At 40.5% G+C, this 18,431-nt stretch overlaps 1 protein-coding gene across 3 annotated transcripts in view; it reads left to right on the top strand.

Moving 5' to 3' along the window:
* Positions 1–18,431, top strand: part of MYLK (myosin light chain kinase) — a 193,562-nt gene that overhangs the window by 116,371 nt on the left and 58,760 nt on the right. For all 3 annotated transcript variants that reach the window (XM_085066961.1, XM_085066964.1, XM_085066965.1), the window contains 3 exons: positions 4,479–4,559; positions 4,916–5,805; positions 15,510–15,626. In XM_085066961.1, the coding sequence (XP_084923087.1) occupies positions 4,479–4,559; positions 4,916–5,805; positions 15,510–15,626 (1,088 nt within the window). The remainder of the gene's footprint in view (positions 1–4,478; positions 4,560–4,915; positions 5,806–15,509; positions 15,627–18,431) is intronic.

Here is an 18,431-nt window from a genome sequence, read left to right as displayed (position 1 = left end):
CTCCTTTTGTGTTGGCTGCTTGCAAATGAAAACTCTGGTGTTAAAATGTGAGTTTAACAAAAGATCTGTTTGTCTCTTGCTGGTTCTTTCTCCTTTAGTCAGAGTGAGCTTCGATATCCTGTTATCCCAATATGACTTTTCCATGTTCTTTCACTCAGTGTGTACATCATAAATAAAGAGGTAAACAAAAAAACCTGTGAGGACTGGACACTGACTGTTGAGCAAAACCCTTATCTTTATAGCAATACAGTCTACATGAGAGACCTCAGAAATCATCCTGCAGTTCCTCAAACAAATCATCTGCTTTGTTAACCTTTGTCTTCTCAGACATTAAGTATTTGTCTTCTCCCCTTCTCCATCTTCCATAAAAGTTTGGTGTGTTGATTAGTATTGATTTAGATATTTTGATATGCTGCTTAAAAAGAGGGGAAAACATTCATTTTATAAATCAGTGGTACCTCGAATACTCTGCAATTCAGATTATATAAAAAACACTTGTAAGATTGCATTTCATTACAATAAACAGTAAATATAGTTCTGTGTTTCTGTAAAATTGAGTTTGCAAACCTTGTTTTCTGCTATCAGCACATTGTCTATTTTTAGTGAAGGAAACGATGACCCTTTCTTGTTCCACTCTCCCACTGTAAAATGCAAATGAAATTATTCTTCTTTCAGGTATAAAAAGCTTTTGGCAAAACCCTCAAGTGAGGTAAATCAGTGCATCCCCTTTGAAGGCACTGGAGCTGTTCTGCTTTATATCAGCTAAAGTTGTGATCCAATCGATCAGTTGCTTTCTTTGGGGCTAAAGCTTCATGGAGTCTGTATCTCCATTTAACTCACAGAAAAGTTGCAAAACCTTCTTCTGAGGCTTTGCAGTTACGTGCACTGAAGCACCAGCTATAAGTAGGAATCAACTTCTTTGCCGCTTTCAGTTCATTCTTGAAAAATGTAATTTACTCTGCAATATTTATTTCACACTTGGTAGGCTGGTAGGAGATTTCAGTATGTCCCCCCACTATAATTAAAAGTGCGTTTTTTCCTGTTCTTCCAGAGAGTGCTTCCTAGGGACATGCAGACAATAAGTCTCATCTAAGGTTCAGTGAAAATATTTGAGTAGGTTCTGCCAAGAAACTAGTATTTCAAGATATTTTGAACATAAAAGCCATTCCAGGGAAAACTGATCCCACAATAGGACACAGCTATTTTTAAAATTGCCTCAGGCTTTGCAGCTGGGGTTTTATTTGTTTTTGGTGGGCTTTTTTTGTTATTATTCTTTGACATTTTAAAGATAAGTCCTGTGCATGAGCATTCTACAGAGCAGTCCTGCAAAAGTCAACACTTCCAGGCACTTCTTTACAGCACAGCTACTAAGCATGGGTTTTACCCATGTCTATCATTATTCCACAATAACAGAGCCACTCAGATCTGTCTGTGTCTAGGGTTTTGTTGACAACATGCCAACACAGAGAACCTCAAGCTGCACAAGTAATATTGTTATTGCCAAGATTCAGAACAGCAGAGACATGAAAGACTTGAAGATGTGCCCATGTGGTGCAAGGCTCTGCTTTTTCTAACTGCCCTCATGCATCTTTGTCTTGCCTAGATTCTGAAACTGTATCAATGTAAAAATATTTACCAGTGTTCCAGAATTATTCTTGATTGAAATTGGTATCTAAATCACCCAATCCTTCTTAATTTTTCTTGGCTTGTTTCTCTTTTTCCATCTTGTGATCTCCAAGGTGGGTCAGTGTTTTTAACTTCACGTTTTTGGACTCTGCCACTGAATTCAGAGGAGAAAAGTATGTTCTCCCTGCTCCTAAAATCATCAGTTTGATTTCACTGGGAGCAGTACTTGCCCTGGGAAGCCTACCTTTTGAACAGACACAGAGTTCCAGTTTGTACCTAGTAGTCTGGTTTTCAGCCATTCACTTGCTACAGAAATCATAATTAAGATCAAAAAACTGCCATGTGAATAATTTTTCCATCTAGGTACTTGTATGTCCCACTGTTGCCATAATTTGTAAGTGCTTCCCAAAGTTTTAAAAATAGACAGAACAAAATGCTCTCCTACTTTCTTACTCCCTCCTTTATTTTCCAAACCCTGTGAAAAAATAGCTTACTTTAGAAGGATTTACTTTGCCTGCCTTATTTGCTTCTTTGCATATGCGAAGAATTTGCAGAGGGAAAGATGCATTGCAGAAATGAGTCGTGCAGAAATGCTGCCATTCTTCACAGTGGTCAGAACCACACTCAGTATCCCTGAATTTGTCCCCTGGGACAGTGTTGTCTCTGTCACTTCAACCTCTCCCATTGCTGACACAGTTCTTGTGGACAAATATTTTTGTCAAACAGTCATGAGAGAAGCTGAGCAGGGGTGCCTCAACAGTTAATGTACTCTGCAAATTGTCTGTACTTCAGCCTGCATGGCTTGTCCTTTGTCAGCTTTGGATTGGTTTTAAGTCCTGAACAGGAGGGATCTTCAGGTAAAGCAACAGCCCATTAAAGCCCTGCAGTACTGGTGAATGAGCAGTTCCAAAGTGTGTCTTCGTTCCTTAGAAACTTTGGAGAAGCAGGAAAAAACCCTCAGGAGTTCCAATTGTGGCAAAAGAGGCCACTTTGAAATGCATTATTTGAAAACCACAGGTTTTCAGCAATGTTCCCTGCAATAATTTGATGCCAGTCAGTATGTTGGAAGGAGGTGATGTGCAATTATTTTTACTTACCTTTCCATTTATCTTGCCTTCTTTCTATTTCTTTTGCTTCCAAATGGAGGCCACACATAACAGTAAGAATGGCAGATATCCAGTGCAGGGCTGAGTTAAATACTCTCTGCATTGACTTGGATCCTCTGCTGTCCTTTGGACAGTTTCTGTTTGGTACCCAGATGTCATCTAGGTTTTTTTGTCTTGAAGGAAATGAGGGTTGTGGCTTTCAGTGCTGTCCTCATGGATTGCCCTCCATGGCAGTTTCTAGTGTACATATTCTGACTTACTGGATATAAAAGTGTTGAAAACATTTCTCTGGTTTCTTGTTCTTAGTGGTCTTAAGGTCAAATAAGATATGTTTACATCAGCAGGGCTTTTACTTTGCAATCCAGCTACTTTGATAGACCACCAATTTCTTTGTAGTTTTCACATTAAAATGATCCACTGTTTCTTTTTCTGAAGCAAGAGAAATCAAGAGAAATCTATCTGAGAAGGTGATGGCACTAATTGATCTTATAAAGACAAGGCTTTGTGCTGCATCTGTGATTCTGTGATCTGTTATCTTGCTTTCACTACAAGCTAAAAATTGGTGAAATTATAAGTTTTTTTCACCCAAACAGTACCATATCTAGGAAAGTATTTCCATGCTCTAGTTAAAAACCAGGCCAGACAATATACTTATGGCAAACCAACAGTCCTGAGTCCTTGTTTTAAACTTCAGGGCTAACTGGACTCAAAGGTGCTCTTATCCAGCAAGTTCAAAGTAGAACACAGCTGGGAAAACCTGCCTCTGTTGCCTTCCTCCGCTGCAACACACATGTGTTTTGCTCATGTCCAGGAAATGTTTTCAGTAGCAAAAATTATTTTTGTTCAAAAAAGACAAATAATCCAGGACTTTCTAGTCCATTTACAAGCTTTAACTGGGAAGAACAGAAGTGTTTTCACTAAAGATATCTCTAGTCCTCAATAAATTCAAGTCTGTTTTTTTAATAGCAGTCAGGGGAATGGTGGCAATAGTTACACAACTGCTGCCCTGGGGGAGTTAAATTTTGCTTTTGGCATCTCCTGCGTTAAGCAAAGAGCTGTTTGGGGCTAGAAGAATGATATATGTCTGCGGGAGGGAGGGAGCTGTAGGGGAGCAGGGAGCACTTTAAATGAATTCTTTAATGGGAGCCCTTTCCAGAAGGCATCCGTGGTATTCCTCTGCAAAAGGAAGAATAAGTACTCAGCACCATATATGGTGACACTTTTATGTTTTTTAATATAAACATGTACAGGCTGGAGCAATCCATGTAGATGGGTTTTGCTGATTGGTTGGGCCAGAGGGGAGGGAAGGAAATGAGACCCTGTTTTTAATATCTTAACATTAGAAAACTTAAGAGCTTGGGTTTGAATAAATAAACAGTAGGCAGAGCTGGAAAGATTTTCAGCTTTGCAAAATAGCCCTTTCCTCTGTCTTGGTTTTCCAGCTTTTGTATTTATTTTCCTTTAGCTTGTTTGTTTGCAGCTGCTTCATTCTGTAAATTGCTTTGATTTTTGTTCAGGGAGTATGTTGTTCCCAGTGCAGATAGAAACAGATCAGTAAAAGCTATTTGAGATAGCTTGGCTCCAAATATAAGGGGACCAAATCCACTCAGTCAATCCCCACAATGCATAGAAAAGGAGAATGCCACACTGGGTTTGAGCTGCTTTAGTGCAATATACAATCATTTGGCTCAGGCAAGTTGCAGAGGAAGAAACTCCTGTTTTTCTGATTTCACTTAAATATTTCAGGAACCAAGTTGGAGAATGCAGCTGCCAGGTGTCTCTGATGCTGCGGGAGAGTTCAGCTTCCACAGCAGAAAAGCTCAGAGAGTGAGTATTTTTCCCAGGGACTTGCATGGGTGGGTTCTATTTTTTGCTCTGTTAATTCCCTGCCCTTACAGACCCAGGCTGGCTGCTGTTCAATCTAATCCCCAAATGTGACCTAACAAATTGTTTTCATCATACAAGCTAAGCACATTGTACCAAGCCAGAGTAGAGATCTTTTTTGTTTGTGCCCTTATATGGCTCCTGAAGTCATCATTGATGCAATAAACTAATGGAGTATGCTCCTCTAATCAACCTCCCCTTCTATAAACACAGTTTGTTCCTGCTCTGAGGTTGTTCCCTGACATTTTTAAACCAGCCCCTTTCCTGGCTCTCTCTTTCTTTTCTTTTTCGGATCATAGTGGGAGGGAATCAGCCAGCCTTGGAGAGCAAAGAGATGGTGAAGATCATGGTAAACTAACATTTGGTAGAACAAGTGGCTTCAAAAAGAGCAGCAGTGTAACCAGAGTAGCTGAGGAAGAGCAGGAAGACGTCCGAGGTGTGCTGAAGAGGCGAGTGGAAACCCGGGAGCACACAGAGGAGAGCCTGAGGCAGCAGGAAGCTGAACAACTCGATTTCCGTGATATTTTAGGCAAGAAAGTCAGCACCAAAAGTTTTTCTGAGGAGGAACTGAAAGAAATCCCAGCCGAGCAAATGGACTTCCGAGCGAACCTGCAGCGGCAGGTCAAACCCAAGACCTTGTCAGAGGAGGAGAGGAAAGTCCATGCTCCCCAGCAGGTGGACTTCCGCTCTGTGCTGGCCAAGAAGGGCACCCCAAAAACCCCATTGCCAGAGAAGGTGCCACCTCCTAAACCTGCAGTTACAGATTTCAGGTCTGTGCTGGGCTCAAAGAAGAAGCCACCTGCAGAGAATGGCAGCGCTGGCACCCCAGCACCAAATGCCCGCGCCAATTCTGAAGCCCAGAATGCAACCCCCAATTCTCAAGCCCCTGTTGCCAAACCAGCAGTGAAAAAAGAGGAGAAGAACGACAGAAACTGTGAACATGGGTGTGCAGTGGTGGATGGCGGAATAATTGGGAAAAAAGCTGAAAACAAAGCACCAGCAAGCAAACCACCAGCAAGCAAAGGGACAGCACCCTCCTTTACAGAGAAGCTTCAGGATGCTCAAGTAGCTGATGGTGAAAAACTGGTCTTACAATGTCGGATTTCCTCTGATCCCCCTGCAGCTGTCACCTGGACTCTAGACAGCAAAGCCATCAAATCATCAAAGACCATTGTCATCTCCCAAGAAGGTAAATTAATTTAATTACAAGCCAGCTGGATGGCACACTGTTATATCTGGCTCTTGATTAATAATATTTAGTTCATTAAAGGTAATGCAGTACTTTATTGAAGTCCTGTGCCAGTAACTGTTTCCAGATGCAGCTTTCTTGTTATTTCAGTGGAGTACACAAGGAACAGTATTGTTTGACATTTCTTGCAGATTCCCCTTTAACAGCCTGCAGATGTAAATTTTATAAAGTTGAACTTCTTGCATTTTTAAATGCTGTTTACATTGCTAACGCTGCTTAAGGAGCTGGTACATGATGCTTATTTAAACTGAACTTTAAGGATTTAGAACATTGAAAACATAATAATATTACTGCTGGTTTACAAATTCTAATTTAATTCTTCTGTATGTTTAATATTTCAGGCTTTTTATTGCAATAAGAAACACAGAAGCAAAGAGGGGTTGTGTCATAGAAAGAAATTGCTACAACTACAAGTCATGATCAGAGTTGAGAACTGATTTTCAGTGTGTTTAATGTCCCCCCACAGATGCTTCTGTTGCCATTACAAGCACTGAAATATTTAAACTCCACTGGCTTGGTGACTTTTAACTAACAAAACTGTATAGAGTGTGGTAGAAGTCCCTAGAGGGAATACTTGTTTTCAAATTGAGTGATTTCTTTATATTTCACACTTTGGATGATCAAAGCCTACTAGACTGGCTTTTTGCATGAAAGTTAATGTTCTATCTAGACAAAATGTATTTTCCTTGGGAGAAAAATAGGGAGGAAGGACAATTAATAGCACAAAGAAACTTCTTTACTTCATATGTGTTCCATAAAACAGTGAGGAAATTATCTGGAGAATGACACTCTCTGGCATATTGTAGCAAAAAGTTCATGTTCACAGTAAGGATTACAGCTTGACACAGGGGTCTGCACTCTTACTTTTGAATCTTCCTTCATTTAATCCAGACTATTTTTAGTGTTACCAAATGAGAACCCAATTAATATGCACAATAGTTCTGCACAGCCAGTGAATCCTTGTGCAGTGCTCCAAGCAGAGTAACACAAGCATCCTCCCGAAGTGGATGCAGTCAGAAACAACATTGCCTTCAGACAGGGTTGGGGTACCCATGTAGTGCATTCAGGAGATAGCAAAGTAAGTAGATGGAAAAAGGGAAATGGTAGCAGGTGCATTGTGTCTGGCCTGTGTCTGATACAGCATAATGGGTTGGGGTTTTTTTGTGAGTACAAGTTGATTTTCAGCAGAGGGGACTGTATAGATTAGGGATAAGTGTCATGTACGTGCAAAAATGTTGACCAGTGGAAATTATGTAAAAAGGACTGACAGGGTCAGTCAGTTTAGCCAGTCTTATGCTGCAAGAAAGATTTTTTGGAGTTGCTCAGAGTGAAAAAGAAATTATTCATCCCAAAGTTCCATGACTCCCGTCAAAGTACATCAGACAGACGGCATCTCTGTACCAAAGCTACTGAGCTAAGGTGGAGGATCCTAAAGTCCCAAAGCTTTAGTGTTATGGAGCTGCAGAAAGCTGTTTTCTTGACTGAAATAATCTGAGTAATTGACTATTATAATCCCCTAACTCATATTCACTCTATAAAATGGTACTGTGGAGCTGCACATCCAATGTAGCTGTTTACAGTGAAGGGATCCTCATGGCCAGAAATGCTCTGCCACCTGCCTGAGCAGGGCACGAGACTTCTCCCATCCAGTCTGTCTGGGCTGGGTGACAGTCCTGGCCATAACACTCCAGGGTGTCACACGTTAGCAGGGCTTTCCTTTGAGGTCAGGATCAAAAGTCAGCGCTGCATAAGGAAACCACTGTTCCAGGACAGCTTCTTGCAGGGAGTGAAGATGCTGTGTCCTTATGTTCCGCTTGTACCTGCACTGTTACACTTTTATCATGTTTGGAAGTCAGCGTTATCAGTACTTCAAAGTCAGGCTTTCTGTTGCACGTATTTGCAGGATCTTAGAGAGAAATATTACACAGGGCAGTAAGTTTTCTCCTTTAATGGAAAAACAAGGAATGAGGATTAGAACTATTTTTTTTAAACCTTATTACATACCCTCTGGTACACTGAGGGGGTGCATTGCATGATGGTTAATTTGAGTCTTTTTCCTGACAGTACCTGCTAGCTTTGGCACTTGGAGAAGAATGTGTTGCTGCTTTCCCACTGTAAGATGCTGTCATGTTAACTGTTAAGTAATTGACTAGGTATGCATGATACTTTAAGTTCCAGATTTCACAGAGATTCAGTTTTCTCTTTTTCCCTAATTAGGAGCACATACATAGTTGAGGGAGCCAAGAGAGGAGAAAGAATAACTGGAGTACCAGACTAGAATTGAGAAATAGCAAATTCATTCAGTACCAGGAAATACTGTTCAACAGGGAAGTTGTATGGATTAGTCTTATATATAGTGTTTGGAGCAGCTTTAAACAGAGAGAGCAACAACACTGGATGCAGAACACTGCAGGCCAAAGCCAAAGTCCCAGGTTCCATCCTTTGCCCCAAACACTGAAAATGCAGCTTCATCACACCCTCAGGTGTCCTTCAGCAGCAGTGCCTTTGGCAAAGCTTGGAGCAGCATTTTATGGGCCCTGGAGATAAGGCCCTAGAGTCATCCTCAGCTGAAAGAGGGTTGAGTCTGTGGGAAAGAAGAGGAATTCAGAGCTAACAGACCTAGGTCATCTTTGTGGGTTTAGATCTTGCAAAGACATTTTTCATTTCTTTGGTATGACCTTGCTCCTCAGCAACAAAATCCACTATGGAAGAAGATAGACTAGATCTATTCTTAGCCATTTCACCAGCTGCTTTTGTGCTGCTGTAACATTTGGTGATAACCATGGGGTTTTTTCCAGATTCTCCAGAGGTATCTCACAATAACTTACATGTTCTTAATGAGCTGAATACTGGAAAATTCTTTATCTAGAGTAAGGCATGTCCAGCTGCTTCTTAACTGTACTACTAGCCCATCTTAGTATGGAATATTGTCCCACAAACTGGTCAGTGCAAGGAATGCATGAACCCACAGCATACCATGTATTTGTGTTTTGGAAATTGAATTAATACTCTCTGTAATTCCCAAAAGAGAGAAAAAAGAAAAAAAGGCAAAAGAGACAGCAGTTTGCTCATCTCCCAGTGCCAAATATATTGTGAAGATAAATACATAAAATCCAGTTTCAGGAAGACATGATTAAACAGTGGCATATTTGGTCAGGAGGGTCAAACTGAGAAGTACACTTGTGTGTGACAAGTTCACAGGAGAGACCAACTATGTAAAACTATGTCCCTTTGTGTAGTCACTCACTGAAAATAACTTTCCTTGGCATATTTTTCCTACTTGATAGTGAGGCCCTTTACCTGTTAGAAACAATGCTGTTCACAGAAACAATGCAGAGCCTGACTGACACTAAATTGCCTGCCCAAAGCAGAATAGACATTGGAGTGCAGGAGAAGGGAGAATTCTGTACCACTGGAGAAACCTGTGTAAAAACACCAGCATCAGAATAGTCTCTGACTGCTAAAGCCTGTGCCAAAAGAAAAAGCTAAACCCTGCTCCATAAAAGACCTTCATCTTCAGGCATATTTATGAAATATGTTGCTGTATTCTTTTAGTTAATCTAGAGCTTGCAATGTATTCCACGATTCCAGGGTTAAATTTAGTTAGAAGTCAGAATCTGGGCAGCATTATCCTGAATGTCACACTCACTACAATAGGTAATGTCGTGTCACGTTCCTTCCCTTTTACATTTCAACTATTTTCCCTTTGAAGCCATGAACATCAGTACACTTGTTCTTCCATTCCTTTTAACAATTCCCCAAATTGTACTCTGTTGGTTGATTGGCATGGTTTTTTGCTTAATGTATAATTTTATGGTGAAATGAGCCTTGCACTATTTTTCTGATGTGGTACAATTTTATTAAGGGTTTGATTTTATATTTTTCTTCTTTTAAACTTGTCAGAGTGCAGTTATCTACATTTCTGAGAGAGATATTAATGTGCTTTTTGCCCATGAAATACCAAAATAAATGGTTACTAACAAAAAAAAGAGAGTACTTATAAATTAGAACATTAAGCATTTATACAGATGGGTAGATGATGCACGGTTAAGAGGCACTTTAATGTGACAGACTTCTTTGTTTGAAGTTATGGGGGGCTTTTTGTTTGGATAAATTTTTTAAGAAGGCTTGAGCAGGCATTGCAGTGAAGTTAGACATATAAGGACTGAATAGAACAAGTTTCCTCGCGGGGCAAACTCTAATTTAGAGCAGCACCCATTTTGTTTTGCAATTGTATAGCAGTGCCCTGTGCTACCGTCCTGTGTGACTGTGTGACTCACTCCTGGACAGAAAATCCATGTAAAAAGTTCTTGCATGGATCCAAAAGTTGTTCTATAAGATGGCAGTGAAAGGGCTTTGCAAGCCAGCATCCTTAGTAAACTGGTCAGCGGAGGTGTGCTGTGAATACAAGTCAAAACTGGCAAACTTAGCATTTTTTAAGTCAGCTTGCTCTGCTTTTCTTGGGTAGATTTAGTACTATGTGACTATATAGATGGAAGAGGAACTGTCTAATACAGACTAATGTAGACTCAGGTAGCAGTGATGGTGTAGCTTAGAAAATGCCCCAGTTTGTATTGCTTTGACTAAGCCAGCATTTTTTCTTCCCAAGTTTCTTGGCAGCATAAAGATTTGGTAATCTTATTAGCAATAATGCCTTAACAACTTTCTTGTGACTTAACATAACTCCTAAATCTGCCTATCCGTTGTGCAAGTCTGTGTCTGCAAGTCTAACTAGGATCTGCCGTGACTTTTTGGTTTTCTTTTTATATAAATTTGGGCAAGGATTTGGTGTGTAATTAACACAACTCTATGTAGTGCTGAAAGTAGATGGATTTTGCACCTTAGTAAAGCTTCTTCAGAAAGTTTAAGGCTAGAGAGATTGTCTGAGCATCAGTTCTGACACAACACCATGATTGTCACATGCCACATTTCCCTCTGCACTGTCATTTGTGTCTGAATTTATCTTCTTCCTGTAAATGCATGTAGTATGGGTTTACATACAGCAGAAGGGAGACATTTGCTACAACCACTGGTAATTTATTGCAATGTCTAGCTATTCTAGTAAGAGTTTTGTTATTAAATCAAGAAACAAAACAATGGCTTATTTCTAACTGGATAGAATGGCTTTGACTCTGTAACCAAGATAGCTTTCTCCTTTTTTTTTGAGACTTGACAAGTCAAGCTCTTGCTGACTTTCTCTCCATGATGCACTTCATCCAGCCCTTGGAGGCTTGGGGTTGTTTTGTTTTGGTTTTCTTTTCAATAACTCCTCTCCAGTTGCTGTTTGTTGGCCTATTATCCTATTTAGAGAACAGGCAGCAGAATCATGTGTGGGTATCAGCATCAGTGAGATGAAGGTTACCTTCCTGTTGCTGCCCATACTGGAAGTTATTGGTCCTCTTTCTACCTCACAACATTGGAGCTCATGTTTGTCATTTCTCTATTAAACCTTTAAACCTTCTTAATATACAATATCCCTTGCTGCCATTGCTGGTTGTCTTTTCACTATCTTAAGCCCCATTTTCTTTGAGTGAATAGGACACAGCTTAAAAAATAAATGAGATTGTTTATGAGGACTGCCCTAGTTTCTCTCTTTATGTCTTTTTCCTTTCCAAGATGCTTTCTAGCACCTGTAAATTTATCAATGTTAATTTATGAATTCTTCCACATCATAGATTAAAATATTTAATGACTTGGGCCCTAGTCTGATCACGGAGGAAATCCACTAGAAACAGACTGAGTGATGATTTCCTATTGTCAGCTTCATCAGGAGATCTTTGTTTTGGCATCTATCTCCTCCTAAGTCATTGTCATCAATATAGTAATGTAGTATTAAGTACAAACAAAATAATGTGAGGTATCACAAACAGTTCAGTTAAGATTAAGCAAATTACCTTTACACAGATATATTTGCCAGTTAAATGTCTAATGTCATGAATCATGAAAGTAGGTTTCTTACGTTGTTTTCCTTAAAACTCTATCAATTAGCAGTAATTACAGTTGACATTTTTTCCTCTCTGAAATTCATGTGGTTTTTTTTCTCTGTTTTTTCTGTTGTCATTGTAACTGTGGTCAATATTTTCCAGGTCAACCCACTTCTCATTTTTAAACATGACTGTGACAATAGCACGTATTTGAACTTTCCCAGACCACTTGAGATTTATTATGCAATTAACACTATAAGCCAGTGGGTTTCTTAAAAAATTATTATGTCTCCTAGGCAAAATTTCTCATAGACCAGTGTTTATTAATATTGCCTGAATACCCCACAGTTCTTTTTTATACCATGGGATACAAATGAGAAAGCCATAAACTTGAGTCTACATCATGGATAGGAGTCAGGAAGTTGGCCAGCTAGATGCCAGTGTGGGGAATGAGACTAAGGAGCTGGTTTTTGTTGGTTTGTGTATTTGTTTTATATCTGAGGTTGACTTTCTGTGGAGTTTCATGGAAAGAATGCAGAAGCCTAGAGATATTTTAAACTGTCTTGCACTATTTTTGAGTAAGTCAGAGAACCCTTTAATAGCTCAAAATTCAAGGGAAAGGCTTTGTGTATCTAAACCAGAGTCTCCAGTAAACTATCAGCTTCTGTGACTCTAAAGGTCTTTTCTAGAGCTGCACCAGTCCCAATGTCTAAGTGCTAGATTCCAGTATTCATATTTACTCCAGTCCTGCACTTTGTGACAATGTTTAAGGATTGTCTGTGGTCTGGTTCCTAAAAAAAGTAGAGGGTTGGGGGGCCAAAATAGATAGCAAATATTTTTAGCTGACTGGGATTTGTGAAATGCCAGGATTTCAGAATACCCAACTGGAGTAACCAGTCTGGGCTTTCTCGCAGTTATGAGAAAATTAGCTTGTTTCAGGCCATGAAGGGGTTTGCAGAGGAAATACCAAATACTTCATTGAAAGACATTTGGGCTTCTAGCCCCGGGAATTGACTGTAGCTCTAGATCACAGAACATAGGCCTGGTTGGGAAGTTTCCTGTCCTTATGAAAGGTCATTAAGTTTTGCCTGGCTTTTGGTGATTTGGTTTTTTTTCCTGGTTTTCTATGAAAATGAGGTTTCTGCAGCCATGCTCTCTCAGTCTCCCTTTATACTCCTGATCCAGCCTGGCCAATACCTTCTGATCCATTGGCCAATTTCATACCTAGTTCTAGTAGTCCACAGTGTTGTGAATATTAGTGTCTGAATAGAGTGACCCAAATTATTTCATTTTCCCTTCACTCCTCCAGTGAGGATGACTGCCATTGTATCTGGTGGTAGCAAGAAGCCCAGAAATCCAATCCCCATATACTTTGCATATGCTGTTCCAGTGGAGTTCCTGGGGAGAAAGAAGAAGTGGAGGAAAATAGGATGCAGATTATTTCCTCAGGGAGGTGAGAGTTAGGAGAAAAAAGGAAATGGCTCTTGAAAAAACAGATTTCCTTCTAACCCTCCTCACGAAATAACTTCATTAAATGAGTGGTGAGGGGTTCTCCTGTGTCACAACAGTCTTCAATGAGCTCAGGAAGGGCTTTTGAGCAGGTAGAAAACTCCAGCAGAAGCTAAAGTAAATTCTGTATTGTTCCAGTCCCTTAATGATTCAGTTATCCTTACAGGCCAGGCTCCTTGCCTGCAGTGAGCTGGCCAGAGGTCTCCTTCATATGTCTGTGTCTTTGTTCCATAGTTTACAACTTTTTTCAACAGCATCTTTAGGTTTTAATGTGCAATCGTTTCTAATCTTGTTACATAGATTTATACAAATTCTTAGACTGGAAGTTATCTTTGGCTTGCTCTCCAAATGTCTCTTTAAACAGCGGAGACATGTGAATTTATATTTGCTAGATGCCTGCAAGAATACTTTTCTACTGTCTCTCCTCCATTTGGAATGGAACTGCAGCTCGTGACATTTTTGGCTTCAGCCTGACTCATGGAAAAGCATTGCCTCAGGGAGGGCACGTGGATTTTCTTTTCACCCTGTGGTTGGCTGAGCACAGCCCATGTGAGTGAGGGGTCAGTGCTCCTCTTTTGAGATAGTTTTCACATCATTTCTCAGGGGAAAATAGTCATTATTTAGAGCTTCTTGATTTTGTGGAGGATGATAAAGAGGGGAAAAAATAATTTTCTTCTAACCGTTGAGTGTTTCTGGCAAACCAAATTTGTTGGAAACCATTTTAATGTTTTTTATAAGATCTGTCTTGTATGATGACATCCAGGTTTAAAATGAGAGAAAAATACGAATGCCAAGAGCGTAATTGCCATGTCTGAATAAAGTTGGTCTCCAAAGAGAGCCAGTAAACTCCCAAAGTTCTTCAGAGGGAGGAGAGTGCTTTTCAAGGTCCTTTTCATGGACCAGTATCACCTGTGTCTGTGCCATCTCCCCCATCACAGGGGATACATTTGATGGGGAGCCTAGCACTGAGCACTCTGGAAGGCAGAAGGCAGCCTCCAGTAATCATAGAGAGAAAGGTGGCAAAGACAGATGCTGGGAAATTTTCTTACATCTCAGGAAACAGGGTAAATATCTGAAAAAACCCATCTATTCAATCTTGCCATTAATTAGGAAAGACTGTGACAAAGGTAAATGGAGGAAGAGGGAAGGTTTTACTGCAGCTAAGTGGAGGGTGGAGGAGTTCTGGACAGGACAACAGCTATGGGCAGAAGTGTACAATGCCTCAGGCTGTGTTTAGGGGACAGTCCCAGCATTCCAATAAGGAAGGAGAAAGCAAGCCCACTTCAGCCTCACTTAATAAGCAATATTTGGAAGGGGAAAGTGTGGAGGATTTTAATTGGGCTTCACCCTGGAAGAGAAAGTACTTCATTGTTCCAACCAATGCAAGTGAATGTTAGGGACAAGGTTCTTCCTCCTCATCCCCCATCTACTGGGAACAACTTCTGTTTTGGTTCACAGAGTTTTGATTTTTAAGAGGAAATGTATTTCCCTTGGGTCATACCAAGTTTCCCTTGGTAAATAACGATCCTATGTGCATCCTGTTTCTGCAAACCCAATTAAGTAAAATCTTGGGGTTTTTGTTTGAAAAGAAATGGATTTGTTGCTGGAACAAATTTGGTTGCCACAAATGTATTGGACTATCTAATGGATGTTTTACAATACCAGGCAGTTATTCATTATGCAATTTAAGCAAAAAGAAAATGCCTTTCAGTGCCATTTTTAAACTTAGGCACTGAGCTGAAGTTCTGCTCCTATACATGAGAGTGCTCATGGGAGTGCTAGAGACAAGGCTGAATGAAAACATTGAAGCTGGGCATTTGACAGTAACCCTCTTATTTACAGTCCTACACTATGGGCACTTTTGGAAAAAAGTCATCTGAATGATGACTTCTGATCTCTGCTGTAAGACAAAGAAGAGCAGCAGAGGTGCTGCTGTGGGTCTTCTCTGCCTTTATCCATTAACCACTTCAGGGCTGCTGGGACAACTTGGAGTATCCTAGAGAAAAGCAATATGATTCAGTTTTTTATTTATTTAGCATTAATAAGGTTCCAATAAGGTCGAATTTTTAAGGACAGCTTTTTCTAGCACTGAAGATCACCTGTAGTGAAGGACTGGCTGGCTCATTTGATGCATTCTGCTCCTTACTAGCACTAAGGTTTTTTTGTGAACTGCAGCATAACTTGCATTTGATGTCTCCCTCCTTTGCACAGGGACACTCTGCTCACTGACCATTGAGAAGGCCATGCCTGAAGATGGAGGCGAGTACAAGTGCATAGCTGAGAACCCTGCAGGAAAAGCTGAATGTGCTTGCAAAGTGGTGGTAGAAGGTAAGTACTGTGCTGAGTGCAGGAAAGCCCTTCCTTAGAACATCCTGTTTTCCACCTTATTTCCCAATGACAACCTTTAGGAACTACTTATGTACACAAAAAGTAGAACTCTACTCCCTTCCCTTCTGCACATATTGGTCGATAAATAATTCAATGTCTCCCATAAAGGAGCATGGACAGAGAAAGAGTACAGAACCAAGGGCTGTGGTTGCTTTGTGGAATAATCTATATTCTCCTGCTGCCCACTGTGTTTCTACAAGGTTTTTAGAGCAGTAAGATGAACGTGTGAGATTTGTTTCTGAGCTGTGTGCATCCTTTGAGAGCATGTAAGAATCCTGGCAGACTGAGCCAGGATGGCAGTCTGCTTCAGGACTGCATGTGACACACTTCTCACTCTAAAACTCCCCAATTCTTTGCATTCACAGATGTTTGCTCATTTGGTTTTCTAGCATAAGTGAGCAAAAATAAACAAATCAGCAGCTCAGCCACCCTTGCATGCCATAGTCTTAGAGCATGGATAATTTACTGACTGAGGTACTTGTTTTCAGCCACAGGCACGCTGATAACACTGTACTTTTGCTAAACACTCTTGGCCTTGGGCAAGGCCAAGGTGAAGCTGAGTGAGACGTAGACTTATAAAACTGCCATGGAGTTTAAATTATTTAAGGGGCTTTAAGTAACCAAATGTGCTGCTTATGGACTTCACCTTCTGATGAGTTTATTCTTCACTCCGAGACTTCCCTCTGTGACTAAAATGAACACAAAACTAGACAACAAACCTAATAACACAGAACTTCACAGTTCTGTTGAAGATGTATTTGGGATGGGAGGTCTAGAAAAGAAAACTTTTTTTTTCCTAATATTGCATGATACATGGTAGAAATATGATACTGTAACTCCTCACTAAGGGTCAGTCTTCATGTAACTGAAAAAGGAATTAATTACACAAAAACTTACAATCAAATATACTGGCATGTCTAATGCCACCTTCTGTGATAGTATGGTCACAGTGTAATCTGTTTTAGATATTTGATAAGCTATTGTTTATAGTTATGTAACATAAAGTAGTAAATTTTGTCGGTGCTGAAGTCAAAGAAGAGGCTTTAAGCAAAATACAGTCCCTGAAACACCTTAACTACCACAGATCCAGTGTTGAAGGGTCAGATCAGCAAAAGTTTAGCATACAGTAGTTCTGTAGAGCTGCCCTAGCAACTTGTAAAATTCTCAGTTGCTTATGTGCTTTTCCTTTGTCTTCTGATCTCCTTCAAGTAGTTGCTTTTCTTCCTGGGGCTTTCCTTAGCATATTTCCTACTCCCAGTTTCCTTCTGGACAATGCATGCTCTAGGAGGCTGCAGGTAGAGTTTGGTTTGCAAAGTCTTGCTCATGGGAGGCTGTCAGCTCCTTGCCTGATGATGTGAATGACATTACATCAGCTGTCTGGCTTTGTGTGGCAGTGGCACCCATGGCATTAGGAGCTCACTGCTCACATCATGCTGAGCTCCAGAATGACCACATTCCTTACCTCCATACTGCCTGTCTCATCTGCCTTTTTCATTCTCCACTGGCATGCTGCTGAGAAAAGGTTTTTGAGGAATGGCACCATAGCAAACTCCAGCTATTTAGGAAAGACGCCACTTGATATCCCATGTCTGAGACTGGCAGAGGAGACTACTGTTATTTTTAAATCAGAATTGTGATCTAAAACATCAGTTCAAATTTCTCCCTTCTTCAGTCTGCCATCAGGATCCCAGATGCTGATTTTTAGACTAAGTAACCGTAATCATTATATTCCTTTTGACACCATGGACGCAAAATAAGATTGGAGAAATGTTTGACTTCAGTTGTCAGATCTGCAGAATCTGAGTATCTGAGCTCTCACAGAGCCTCCTGCTCTGAATTGTTTACTAGAAAATTTTCTCTTCCCCTGTTAACTTTTTAGGAAACTTAGATGAATTTTCACTCTCTGGCACTTAGAAGAAGGTGACTAAAATAGCTGTTTTCATAACATTTATGTCATCTTCTTCTCTGGTAGCTAACAGCTCTCTCACTCATAAATCCTCTGAAAGCTGAATATTTGAAAGCTGTAAAGTGATACAGCTATTGCTGAGATCATAATCCAGAGCTGGGATCTTTCTTCTAAAGATAAATGTCAGGATCAAACAATCTAACAAGCAGAGTTTGTTAGGATTTGCATTATAGAACACAGAATCCTAGGATGGTTTGTGTTGGAAGGGACCTTAAAGATCATCTTGTTCCAACCCTGCCATGGCCAGGGACTCCTTCCCATAGATCAGGTTGCTCAAAGCCCCATCCAGCCTGGTCTTAAACACCCCCAGGGACGGGAAGCCAACAACATCTTTGGGCAGCCACTGCCTCACGACCCTCACAGTGGAGAATTTCTTCCTAATGTCTAATCTAAACTTTGTCTCCTTCAGCTTAAAGCCATTCCTGCTTGACTTGGCACTGCAGACCACTGTGAAAAGTCTCTCCCTAGCTCTCTTGGAGCTGGTTTAGGTACTGGAAGGGGCTCTAAGGTCTCCCCAAAGCCCACTCCTCTTCAGGCTGAACAGCCCCAACTCTCTCAGCCTGTCTTCACAGGAGAGGTGCTCCAGTCCTGTGATCATGCTCAGCCTGAAAAAGCCTTAAAAAAGTTGCACCTTTTATTTATATCTCACGTGGAAAAGACATGGAACGGAGCTTTATTAACTCCTAGCTGTCATTTTAGCCTGCAGGGATGAGCAGTTTCTGCATAAGAGCTGTGCAATTGTGAGAATAATATAATCCATCAAACTTCAGTCCTGGGAT

This window comes from Lichenostomus cassidix, chromosome 7 (genome assembly GCF_008360975.1).
Source record: "Lichenostomus cassidix isolate B80296 chromosome 7, HeHo_3.0, whole genome shotgun sequence".
Taxonomy (NCBI): Eukaryota; Metazoa; Chordata; class Aves; order Passeriformes; family Meliphagidae; genus Lichenostomus; species Lichenostomus cassidix.
Note: the sequence above shows the minus strand (reverse complement) of the source record. Positions and strands in the feature narration are given on the sequence as shown.